The sequence below is a fragment of the Microtus oregoni genome, unplaced genomic scaffold (assembly GCF_018167655.1).
Source record: "Microtus oregoni isolate MIOR12 unplaced genomic scaffold, Mior012 000012F_ref0000307, whole genome shotgun sequence".
In the NCBI taxonomy this organism is placed as follows: Eukaryota; Metazoa; Chordata; class Mammalia; order Rodentia; family Cricetidae; genus Microtus; species Microtus oregoni.
In genome coordinates, this window is record NW_024543071.1 from 54,240,984 (window position 1) to 54,253,621 (window position 12,638).

General features: G+C 54.8%; 1 protein-coding gene across 1 annotated transcript in view; it reads left to right on the forward strand.

Annotated features, from left to right (window-relative positions):
- The first annotated feature begins 330 nt into the window (after nt 1-330).
- The window catches only part of Tpcn2 (two pore segment channel 2), a 30,760-nt gene continuing 18,452 nt past the window's right edge, over nt 331-12,638 (forward strand). Inside the window, exons 1-7 of the mRNA XM_041661683.1 lie at nt 331-429; nt 4,034-4,098; nt 4,894-4,970; nt 5,338-5,515; nt 6,497-6,613; nt 9,567-9,673; nt 10,388-10,463. Coding sequence (XP_041517617.1) covers nt 372-429; nt 4,034-4,098; nt 4,894-4,970; nt 5,338-5,515; nt 6,497-6,613; nt 9,567-9,673; nt 10,388-10,463 — 678 coding nt within the window. The 5' untranslated portion in view covers nt 331-371. The remainder of the gene's footprint in view (nt 430-4,033; nt 4,099-4,893; nt 4,971-5,337; nt 5,516-6,496; nt 6,614-9,566; nt 9,674-10,387; nt 10,464-12,638) is intronic.

Consider the following 12,638-nt stretch of genomic DNA (forward strand, 5'->3'; position numbering starts at 1 on the left):
TTTAAACCTAGCACTCAGGAGACAGAGACAGACAGATCTCTGAATTCGAGGCTAGCCTGGTCTACAAGAGCTAGTTCCAGGACAGGCTCCAAAGCTACAGAGAAACTCTATTTCGAAAAAACAAAAACCAATCAACCAACCAACCAAACAAACAAAAACTTCCTTAGGGCTCAGCTTCCCGCACCTCTGTCCTTTCCTCCTGGAAGAAAACGGAGCTCCACCCATTGGAGGCGGGGCTTGTTGCTTCCGCCTCCCAGCACGATCCCTCCGTTCTCATTGGCTGTCGCTGGAAGTCATCACAGAACGGTCGCTCCTTCTCCGGAACGCCGGGCTCGGTGCTGGGGCCAAGTCCTGCTTGTGTGGGTGGTGGGATGGCGGCCGAGACGCAGCCCCTTCTGGTCAGGGATCGAGGTAGTGGAGCCCGCTCTGGTGAGTGAGGTGGCACTTTCATTTTTACTTTTTTTTCTCCTAACTTTTTGAGACAGGATCTCAAGTAGCCAGGCTGGCTTTGAACTCCAGATCCTCTTGTCTATACTAATCCAGTGCTGGGAGGGGGTTCCTGCACCACCAGTTCACCGTCTTCCTCGGTGGGGGGGGGGGGGGGGGAACTGAGGCTTAGAGAAGAGTTTTTTAACCCACGGTACCCAGGCCTGAGTGGCAGAATATCCTTCTGGGAGTGACTTTGCTCTGGCTGCTAGGGACTGAAACTGGTGTCCCCAGGCCAGGGTAACTTCCTTCCTTGTCCTCTTAAGTGAGGGGGGGGGGCTTATCCTCTTTCTCCTTCTCTTCCCTTCCTGTGGTCAGGGACATTGGTGAACTCAGGGAGAGTGAGATCATCCTCCCAGCCATCTTCAGAGGGTTAGGTGATTAATGCTTGAGAGACAGAAGGTTCTTGTTCTCATTTTCCAGATGAGGAAACTGAGGCCAAGAGAGAGAGGAAAGGAGAGGAGCCCCCCCCCCCCCCAACCTCTGACCTACCTAAGGTCACAGTCCTGCCCTCTGATGTGGTCACTGCCAGTACACTGTCCTGTGTGTGCACGCCTGGCCATTTAAACTTCTCTTTCTGGACCTCCTTCCCTCTTCTGTTTGGGAGCAGACTAGATTGGCACAGTGGTCCCTGTCTGCCCACAGCTCATGTCTAGCCATTGAATAATGAGGCCACGGATGGAGATGAGGAAGTCAGAAGCTGAGGTGACCACACATCTAACCCCCAACTCCCATCCCAAGTGTTGAGGTATATGGTTCAGGGACACCTGCTTTGTGTGGGGGCATCTGGGGACCTTTCTGGGTGTGGGACTTTGGCAGGTTGCTTAACTTGAGTCTCAATATAAGGGGGTAGTAATGGACTGGTGGGGTGGGGGACACATTTTGGGCATCCAAAGAGAGATGCTGTAGTCTGGTGTGTGGGTCCTGACAGATGTCGAGGATGGTAACATCATGATGTCTGTAAGTTCTGGCCCTGAAGAATGGACAAGTGACAGATTCAGTCTTCTCTGTTGAGACAAGACCCAAGGCTGGGGCAGCATCACATGAGAGACCCTGAGGGCTCTTTGTCCAAACACTGTGACTTTGGCTGAGGCTGTTGAGAACCCAGACAACGCTCTTGGTGTTTGCATCTCCTGGGCTGGGCTGTCCATGAGAATACATCTTTAGTCTCCACACAGCTTCCTGTGGGTGAGAGATGGTCTCCAGGCTCTGGGTTTGGCTGTTCTGTAATCAGACCCTCAGAGCCGGGAGCTGTCGCTGCAGGCCTCCCCAAGGACCCCAGTGGTTCCTGCAGTTGTGACCTGCTGAGTCAGGCCTACCTGACTGTTCCCCCCTCCCTCTGCCAAATGTTACATAGAGTAGTTTTGTCTTGTTCCTGGATCGTATGAGAAAGGACGAGGGTGCTTATAGACTTTGTGGGCTAATTGCAAAGGGGGGAACTTCGTCGTCGGATCCTGCTGGAAAGGGTTGAGAGGAAGCTACAGAGAGGTAAGGGACTTGCCCAGGTCATACAACATGCTAGGCAGGGGTCCAGACTGGTTGTGTAGAGTCTAGAGTGAGAGGCAGAGAAAGCCTAGACCTGGCTGTCGGGAAGTAGATATCCATAGGTATTGTGGGGGACACAGTGATTGAGCCCCTGTCATCGTCCCTCACTTTGCCTCATCTGACCCTATATGCTCAGGAGAAGTCCCCTGGCCCTCGTGGTTGGAGTTATAGGTAGCAACAGGTGATTGCTGCCTAAGTTGATGAGCTCAGGGCAGGACAAGTAGCCCTGGGGGAGTCTCTGAACCCTCAGGTTGGAAGAGGATCCTCTGGCAGAGACAACAACCTGGGCATGGGCTTCGAGGTTCTGGAGAGCCAGGCCTTGACAGGGTCAAGTTCAGAATCTGTGGCACGGATGGGGCAGGGTCGCGAAGCAGCAGGAGACAGAGTGGGTGGACAGAATGGGTTCCCAAGTGTTGGGATGTGGTGCAGTGTGGACCTGGGGCATCGGGGACCCCCAGAAACCTATGACCTGCTTCCTAGAGCTTGTGACAAGCTTCCTCGAGCCACAGGTAGGAAGAATGCTGATGGGAGTGGGCAGGCCTTCTTCAGGCCCCTCATTCCTGGGTGAGCTCAGATAGCGAGACTCAGAACCTTCCCACCAGCAGGCAGAAGCTAGATGAAGTGGCCCCTGGTACAGAGCCCTAGGGTGCTGACCCACACCTGTGATGGCTTGTCTGAGTGGACATGAGTCCTTATAGTTAGTTCTGGGCCTCGGCTAGTGTCTTGTCTGAGAAACTTTTGTGGTTCATGGCTCTAGGCCCAGGCTACACTCTCTAGGGCATGATCGGGCTTCCAGACTTTACCAGGCTGCCCTCAGCTGCCTTTCTCTTTGGGCCACTTGGTTTTCAGTTCTGCCATGCAGGGAACACAGCAGTATGGCTTTTTCTTCATAGCCATCCCAGGAAGGTTTCAGGAGTGCCAGTACCCACAACCCTCAGAGCCTCTCTGAGAAGCAGTTAGGGTGTCTTTAGGATAAGCCTCATGGGCTTACATGCGGGGAAACAGATCCTGGTTGATAAGGACAGAGCCAGGAGTGAGGTACATCTCCGGTCATCCTCTGGGGTTTACTGCCTCTGTTCTGTGACCCTATACGCAAGCCCCAACAACTAGAGCAGGTGGCTCTTTAGAGAGGGCACACTGTGTAGGCTGCCGCTGGGGCTCCGTACATGGCTGTGCACTGCCTCAGGGCTTCTTGCTGTGGCGGCTCTGTTCTTAGCAGGGCATGGCTCCCGCGGGTCCCGGGAGGCCAGATTTTATAAAACCCAGAACTGCATAGTGAGATAGCTGGATGGTTCACTCTGTTTCAAGCATGCTGTGATGTGAACTGTTGGAGCTGTGCAGTCCCCTGGTTCCCCTGCTCAGGGTTGTATTCGGGAGCCACCCGGTCCTGAAGGTGGGGAGGGGAATGAGAGCTCTGTGGTTGTTGGTGTTGGCGGGAGAGTGAGCAGATACCTTCCATTCTAGCCATAGCTCCCCATTTTGGTGTGAAATCTTGTGTTCCTTGAATAGAGACTGCCCCGACTCAGAGGGGAAGATTCTGGTTGAACAGGAGGTGTAGGTGGCATGGGTGATGATGGCAGCCCCTTCACTGAGCCCCCTTGTGCACCAGGGGCTCCTGTGCCACATGGCTTCCACCCGGGAGCTAAGCAGGTGGCCGCTGGCACGCACTTGGCAAGGGTGACCATTCCTGTTCTTTCCATGTGAGTAGATGGGGGCGGGGGCTCTGAGTATGGTGCCAGGGTCCTTCAGGTCACTACTGCCTCTGTGTCCTTGTGTGTGCTGTGCCCTGGGCAGCGGTGGTCATGGGGTAGAGCTGCCTTTGCTCCAGGCCTGATGTCATCCACCCATGCCATGTGTTTTTCTTCCCCCTGCTTGATGCTCTGGCCTGGACAGGTACCTGCTGCAGAATGGAGGCCCTGGCTCCTGTCCTCTATGTGCTTGTCCTGTAGAGCGGAGGCTGCCATGTTCCCTTGCTCACCTGCTGTGTTCCCTCTACCTGCAGGTGCCACAGCCAGACAGGAGCTCTGCATAGACCAGGCTGTGGTCTTCATTGAAGATGCCATAAAGGTGTGTGTGTAGTGGCTGCCCTACTGGCCAGGAATCTGCCCTGTCCTTTGTCCCTTACTGTCCTGGGGCAGGGGCCTTCATTTAAGACAGACACAATGGCAGGTACCTGGACCCAGCTCTCCCTTGTCCTCTGATGGAGGCCGTCATCTTAGTGCTGGAGTCATGGTGTCGTTGATTTAGTATGTACTGAAGCCTGTCATGGGCCACCCTGTGCTAGGCCCAAGTCTGGGAGATACCTACAGGATGGATAGAGTTGAAGAGTGGAGCTGGCCTTCCATGCACAGCCTTAGCCTGTACTGAGGGAGGAGCTCTCTCTACTGGGCAAGCTCTGTAGCTTGCACTGGTCTAAGCCTGAGACCCAGTGAGGGGCTGACACCGACTCGCTATAGCACACCTAGATTAGGCCTGACTCTGGGGAGATTGGGTCATTGGATTGGGCCACGTGTGGTATGTGGGTACAGTCAGTGGACTGTGGGTACATATATGTATGAGCTACATATTCACATATGTGGCATTAAGGGAGACCCCTCCGACTCCCATATGTGTGTGCCACTGAGGGGAACCCCACTCAAGCCCAGTGTGTGCAGCACTGGGGGAATCCACTCACACCCCTGTGTGTGATGTGCTGGAGAGACCCAACTCAAACCTCTTTGTGTATAGACTTGGGGAGACACTGGGCCAGAGACCCTAGTCCCTTCCCTGTATTGTGGCACTGGAGGACCCTGCTCATTTCGCTCTGTGCGTGGCTGTGTGGCGGGAGAGCCTGTCTCATGCTCATGTGCCCTTTGTTCCCAGTACCGCTCCATCTACCACCGCATGGATGCTGGCTCCTTGTGGCTTTACCGCTGGTACTACTCGAACCTGTGCCAACGGTGAGACTGCTTCCCAGTGGAACCGGGCTGTGCAGACCTACATGGTGGGGTGGGCCAACCCTACACTGTCTTGGACTAAACGTGCTCCCCATCCGTGGACATAGGTGATCCGTGGTCCCTCTTCCACAGAGGAGCCATCTGTGGCCAGACAGTTAGTGGTGGTAAGGGCTTCCTCCCCAGAATGCTGGGTCAGCCTAGCCCCTGAGTCTTGGGCAAGGCTGTGTTACTTGGCCAAGTATGGTAAACCCAGCCAAGAAATGCCAGCTGCTGCCTTCTAGCCCCTGGACCCCAGTGCACCTCCCATTTGGCGTCCCGGCCCAACAGGCAGCAGCCCTGTACCCACTGACAGTGTTTGTCTTTTTCCCAGAGTGCTGGGCTTCACCATTTTCTTGATCCTGGCCCTGGCTTTTGTGGAGTTCCCGTCATCATTCACAAGAACAGCAGATGTGCGCTACCGCTCCCAGCCCTGGCAGCCACCCTGTGGCCTGACGGAGACCATTGAGGCTCTCTGCATGCTGATCTTCCTGGTTGACCTCTCTGTGAAGGTGAGGTGGGTGGTATCAGGTCCTACCCACAAAGCTCCTGGTGTTGTCCAGATGGCCTGAGCTATCATTGTGGGGCTGCTTGGGAGCCTTGGCACGTGACTGAAGGCGTGGTGTGTTGTGCTCTCTTAGGTTGTTTATATCTATTCGTGTGTGTGTGTGTGTGTGTGTGTGTGATTGGTGTGCTCAGTGTGGTTTCTCGTTTTTTTCTATCCTTGCCCATGATGTGATGGGCAGCTCTAGGTTTTTGTTTTTTGTTTTTTGTTTGTTTTTTGAGACAGTGTTTCTCTGTGTAGCCCTGGCTGTCTTAGAACTTGTTCTGTTGACCAGGCTGGCCTCGAACTCACAGAAATCCACTTGCCTCTGCCTCCCGAGTGCTGGGATTAAAGGTGTGCACCACCACCGCCCACCAGGTGCAGCTCTAGGTTTTAACTGGCAAGAATTTGGTATGCAAAAAAAAAAAAAAAAGCCAATTTGGTATTCACTGGTCCAAATGACCTGGTGTGAGTGCATTCTCAAGGTGAAAGAGAGCAGAGATTGTTATCTACTCTGGAGGCAGGCATGATGATGGAACATCAAGAGGGCAGGATGGGCAGGACCCCCACTCCTGCATCACCTTCCTGGAGTGGCTGTCAAGCCCACACGGTGCTTGTCCGTTAGTCCTCCTGTCTTGAATGCTCTTTTGTTTGCTCGGCACGCACCGGTGGCTTAGATAAACAAAGCTGGTGGGACCCGTGATACCAATGAGGAACCAGAGAGGTTGAGTACCACCCCTGGGTCACAGCCGTGAGTCGCTAGCAGCCTTGGCAGGAATGCATGCTTCCTGACCCTGCTCAGCTCCTCACTCCCCGCCAGCAGGGCACGGAGACTGAACTGTGAACCCCCCACTCTGTTGCCCATGGCCTTGTGCGTGCACCGATGTCCTCTGCCTGGCTACAGACCTGTCTGCCTGGCTTGCTGTTCACCCTTCCCCGTCTCTTGCAGGGTTACCTGGTGGGCCAGGCCCAGTTACAGGAGAACCTGTGGCTGCTGGCCTACTTCGTGGTGCTGGTTGTGTCCGTGGTGGACTGGATTGTTTCACTGAGCCTGGCTTGTGAGGAGGTAGGTGGTGTGTCAGCTCTGAGACCGAGGCAGCCCTGTGGGTATGATGTGCAGGTGCAGCTGAGCCCTGAGCCATGTGTCCGTCTGCCTGGTGCTGTTCATGTCCTGGAGGGCCTTGGTTTCCCCCATCGTAGGAAAGGGACTGGGGCTCGACAGCCAAGGTTTTCCCTGTGGTGACCCATTGGGGAGAGGACCTGGAAGCAGGGTTGAAGTTGCTGTGACTCCTTATCCTTCAGGTTGCAGTGAACGCACCTGGTCAGGTCCCTGATAAGAGAGCCATCCCAGGGCATCACTGTGCCCATAGCTGTTTGAGCTCAGCCCTAACAAGCCTCATCCACTGCCTCAGCACTGATCACAGTGCCGTGCTTCCTTGGAAGCACCCAGGACTCTGGGGGGTGGTGTGGGCACTGAGGCAGGGGCAGGTTGGTTTGGCCTTCATGGATCTGTTAGTATGTGATGGGAAGATGGGTGGGAACTTAATAGAGGGACTAAGACTTAGTGGAGCCTAAAGGACTGATGGGAAACTACACTTGGAATCCCAGCTGCAGAGCTGGCTTGTCCTCTGCCCTTTGGGTGGGTCCTGCCTGATAAGGACAGCCAGTGATGGGAAGGAGGAAAGCTTGTTTCTCACCACCAGCCTGCAGCCTCCCCCAGGCCCTACAGGGAGCTGGTGGGAGAGTGGTGGGCGGTGAGTCCCTGCCTCTGTACCCAGCAGATACTGAGGGGCACAGAGGCACAGTTCTACAGCTATTTGGCACCTTCCACTTCCTGTGTGTTGTCACCCCCACCCTCCGTAAGATGCAGCTCCTCTTCTGTTGAGGAAGAGGCGCCCATGCCTTCCTGGAACAGGAGGGAGATGGCCCTACAGCCATTATTTCTCACTGAAGCTTCCCATGGGTCTCCGCACCTGGCTGGTTCCTAGCTGTGCCTCTGCCGGGGTTCTTATGTGCTGCCAGGAGGGAGGAAGGTGAGGAGAAGAAGCTCTTTGTGATGCACGAACGAGTCCACCCGGTAAATGAGCCAGGGTTGGGGCACAGAGCGGCCTGGCAACTTATGTAGTCTATATAATGTCCCTCGGCAGCCTGCTCTTGTCGCTGTGCCTCGTCCTTGTTAGCTGGCCAGGTTTGTTGTGGATACTGAGACCTTCACCCCGAGAGCTAGATTCTCTAGTTCTGCCTCTCCCTCTCCCCCATAGCTGAGTGCTGTGTCAGCCCTTCCAGGGCCTTGTGCATGCTGGGCGATGTTCCCCGCTGAGTCACTCCCTGGCCCCGCAGCTATAGTTTTCCCTGGAGGACTTGGGGCCTCCTTATCACGCCTGAGTGGCAGTGTCCTGTTCTGTGTGCTGTGTGGGTACTTCCAGACTAAGAGGGTCCAGCACGGCAAGATGAATGTAGCCATGTGGTCACCGAAACCCAGCTTCATGAGCCTGAACCCTTAAACTCTGGACCCTTCCTGTAGGCTCCAGATCTGGTAGCCACAGGACAGGAGGGTTCCTCTGCCTTCCAGGGGTATGTGTCATACTGAGGTAGTGAGACCTGCTCACTGGGCCATTTCCAGGCTCTAGGATGGGGGTGGATAGAAGGACAGAGCTTAACTGGCATAGCTGTCTGTCCAGGGATGGATCGGTGTCCCACACGGGGAAGGGCACAGTGCCATCTGTCACCAGGAGCCATGCCTTGTGCTAGGCTCTGCTTCTGCAGAGTGAGTGTTTCATTGTCCCCAGGTAGAGCCTTCACTCCTGTCCTGGTGGCTGCTTCATGTGTAGCTGAGGTCAGACGCTCAGGGTGTTTGTAGGACCTGCCGAGTTGATGTGCTGGTTACACACTTCTGGAGCCTGAACCCCCTCAGCACCCTGTGCCTGTTTGGAGGGACCTGTCCCCACAGCCCTCTAAACTCCTTGTTCCCAGGCCTTCAGCTCTTTCTATGACTTTCTCTGCTCTCAGGAATCATGCTCAGTTAGCAGACCCCTGCCTGCCACCTTTCTAAGGGACTTTCCCACCTAAGGCGGTCATGTCACACAAGGTCCGTCTCTGGTTAGGTGGCTGTGTGTGACTCAGAACCTCTGTAGCTATCAGGGCCCTCTTGAAGCACCCCCACAGATGCCGAGTGGCTTGATGGGGAGGGCCAGGCACCTGGCCTGCTTTGCCAGACCAGGTTTGGCTTCTGCCCAGTTAAGTCCTCATGGTGAAAGGGTTGGGCGACATAAGGTCTGCCAGGCACTAGTGGTTGTGATTGCATGCACTGTCTATCGCCGGGTGCTTGCTTCCACTCTGGGATCTGGGTTCTGATTCTCAGTGTCGCCACTTTTGGAGATGGTCGCCTGGCTGTGTTTTCTCTCATCCTTAGTCTGTGGCATTGCTAGGCCCACACAGCCAGCAAGACCATAAGTAACCTTTGTGTCCCCGTATGGCTGGAGGTGGTCCAGGCTCCAGAGGACTGGAGACCTAGGCTCTGGCCTGCCAACCATGGGTGGTATGTGGTGGTCCAGGGAGCTGAGGGCACTGACCTCTCAGTCACGGGAGTCAGGCAGGGCATCCGGGTTGGACCAGAGCCCTGAGCAGTTTTCTGATTGCTGTGGTTCCTGTTCTCCTCTCATTCTGTTCCAAGCTTCTGTGTGAGTGCACCCCAGGAGGACCAGAAAGTCCTCACAAGGTCCCCTGGGAGCTGTCATGTGTGAGTACGCGTGGGCCATTGTCCTGTGTTACCAGGTGCTAGAAAGAGGCAGCTGATAGGCCTTTGACAGGTGCTGTGATGGGGAGGAACAGGACAGTGGGCAGGGGATGGGAGGCATCAGGCCAGGATGCAGGAATGCTGCGAGCTGTCATCTGGGGCCAGCAGGCCTAGGACGGCTGGAATGGTTGGCAGGGCTACTTACTCCCTTCTCCAGGGTCTGGGATCCCTGAAAGGAAGGGATGCGTGGTCCTGGTTCAGTGGCTGGCTTCTTGTCTTCCAGTCCCTGCGTGTACGGCGGTCACTCCGTCCCTTCTTCCTGCTCCAGAATTCCTCCATGATGAAGAAGACCCTGAAGTGCATACGGTGGTCACTGCCAGAAATGGCCAGGTGAGCACTGGGGCTGGAAGCTGCAAGCTTTGCCAGAGGGACCAGAGGGATCAGAGGGTAGGCCCGCTCCTATGTGGGTATGGTTGGGGCAGCCCTCTGGGTACTCCCAGCCCAGCATCCTGCAGGAGTCAGTGGGCAGTGTTTGGGGTCCTGGTCAGACCTGGTCAGACACTATAGACTCATACCTACCACACCCATTGCTGAGTTGAGCAGATGCCTCATTTCTTGTCTCTGGGGTCTCCCATTGGTTGGTTGCACCTGCAGCTTTAGTTCAGCTGCCTCTTACACTGTTTGCGGCTGTGCTGACCTGGAAGCCCTGTAGTGCTTGGGTTCAGTGCTATGGAGCTTCAATTCCCGAGCCCTCTCCCAGTCCTCTTGGCTCCTGCCAGAAAAAATATTATCCATGCCCTTCCTCTGCTTCCAGCCCCTTCTCTGGTAGGGCACTGCCTGTCTGGCCCCAAAAGATAGAAGTGACCTCTGTCCTCTGTGTACTGGTCCCTGGCTGGCATGCCCCACGGGTTGTATCCTACCACAAACAGAGGATCCAGGGTAGGCCAGGCTTCAGGTCCCTATCCCAGGGCTAAAAATACTCAGTGTCTCCAAGGAGAGGAGGGAGCACTGTGCTCATACCCAAGGACGTGGGCAGGATGGTGTCATGCCTCTTGGGATGTGTGGCCTGTGCCGTGCCAGGCTGAGCACCACCCTTCCTCCCAGTGTCGGGCTGCTGCTGACCATCCACCTGTGCCTCTTCACCATTATTGGGATGCTGCTGTTCACCATTGGTGAGAAGGTGAGTATGGCCTTGACTATAGGTGAGGCTCATAGGCCCTTGTCCTGCAAAGCCTACCTGGTCTGGAGTAGCCGGGGTGACCAAGGGTGACAGACCAGGAAGTGGGTCATGACGCCTCTTGAGGGGCTGTCTCTGCATATCCAAACTTCCCATCACTGAAGCCTTTGTCCACCCCTGCCCTCTGTGCTGGTTACCTTCTTCATGTCCCTGTATGACAGGCTCTTCACGGAGGGTGGCTTGAAGAGTCCTCTCCAGTCTGACTATGCCTCTGCCAGGGCTGCCCTTCCTGGTGCCTGCTCTAAGCCCCAGCAATGCTTGGCTAAGTTCCTGGCCTCTGACTCTGGGCCCCTGCCCTGCCCAGCTGCAGTTGAGACTTTGACCCTAGCAACTTGATGCCATGGAGAGGTGTCTACCTGTCTATCTGTGGGGACATCTGCCTTGATTGCTCACCTGTGAGTTCTGTATGTCTCGCCTCACATCTAGCAAGGGGTAAGTCCAGGCCAGGTCACTGTCCTCCAGCATGGTCCATCCTGCATTTCTGCATCTGTTGGGGGGTGGCTGGTGTGATCACAGCTGGTCACCTCGTGACATTGAAGTGATAGAATGGAGTTGTGCTGCCAGGGCAGGAGTAGGCAAGATAGTGCCTTCCAAACATGGGGTGCTGGGGTGGTCCCGTGTGTTCCTGCATGTGAGTGTCTCTGTACATGTGTGCCTGTCATGGCTGCATGACTCTCTGGAAAACTCTTGTCTGTGGGCGATTCAGGATGTGTAGTGTGGGTGTGTCCAGAAGGTTTCCCAACCCTGTAACTTCTTATGACATCCGTGTCTTCCACCCTTAGTCATTTGTGGCATGTGCAGGTCTGTGAGTCTGTTTGTGCCATTTGTATGCCTGCCTGCCTGCGTCCCATGTGTTGTGTGTCTGTTGACATCTCTCTGTGGGCATGTCTGTGAGTGTCTCTTTGTGTGTATGTGAGTATGCATGTCTGTGTCTGGGTGTGTCTCCATGTTTATTATGTATGAGTGTGTTTCTTTGTGTCTCTCTGTGTGTATATGGGTGTGTCTGTGTGCATATCTTGGGTATGTCTCCATGTATGTATATGGCTATGTCTCTATGTACAAGTCTGGATGTGTCTCCATGTCTGTGTCTTTGTGTAGTATGTCTCTTTTTTTTAAAATTTTTTTTTTAAGATTTATTTATTTTTTATGTATACAGTATTCTCAGTACTCTGCCTGCAGGCCAGAAGAGGGCACCAGATCTTATTTCAGATGGTTGTGAGCCACCATGTGGTTGCTGGGAGTTGAACTCAGGACCTTTGGGAGAGCAAGTGGTGCTCTTAACCACTGAGCCGTCTCTCCAGCCCTGTTGTAGTGTGTCTCCATCTCTGTTTGTAAGTGTCTGCATGATGTGTCTAGCGAGTGCCTGGGTCTATGTATCATGCCTGTGGTGGGCAGGGGCAGGGACTGGACTGCCTTCCGCACCCCTGAGACCTGTGTGTGACTGTCATATGACTATGGTCACTGCTGTTTCTCAGAGCTCGGGCTAAGCAGGCAGGCAGTGTGGGGGTTGGCAGTGGCTAGAGCCTCAACCGCAAGGTGAATGTGGGGGCCTTTCCCCAAGAGTGCTATATCCAGTGGTACCAGAAGATTCCTCCTACAGACTGGGTTTCTGCCCCGGGAAGGGGAAGCAGGCTGAGCAGGATGAGGGTTGTGTAATTGAGGGTGTCTTCCTGTCATGGTCATGACAAGCATCGCGTGGTCTTGACAATCATCCTATTCCCTGTCTTCTGTTGTAATGGGGAGGATGTAGGACCGACCCATGCTGAGTTCCTTGTCCCTGGTTATCTCCAACCTTGCCAGCCTGGCCTAGGGAACAAGTTGAAAGCCTGCTGCATGTCCCCATGGCCCAGCCTGGTGTCTCCAGGCTTTAATAGCTGAGGACACAGTAGCTAACTTTGTCTGAGCCCGTCTGTAGGCGTTGTCTATAGCTGGCTCGCTTGATACCCACATCTTCCTCGCCACATGGTGCTAGATTTGGGGCATGTTTTCCCTAACATCAGTGCTGTCATTGTATCTCACGGGCTGTGTGCCCCATCAGGGCTGTGGCCATGTGTTGGCAGTGAGCTGGATAGGAACCAGGTTCCCATAGCCAGGGTGCTCCCTCTGCTGCTGCAGGCC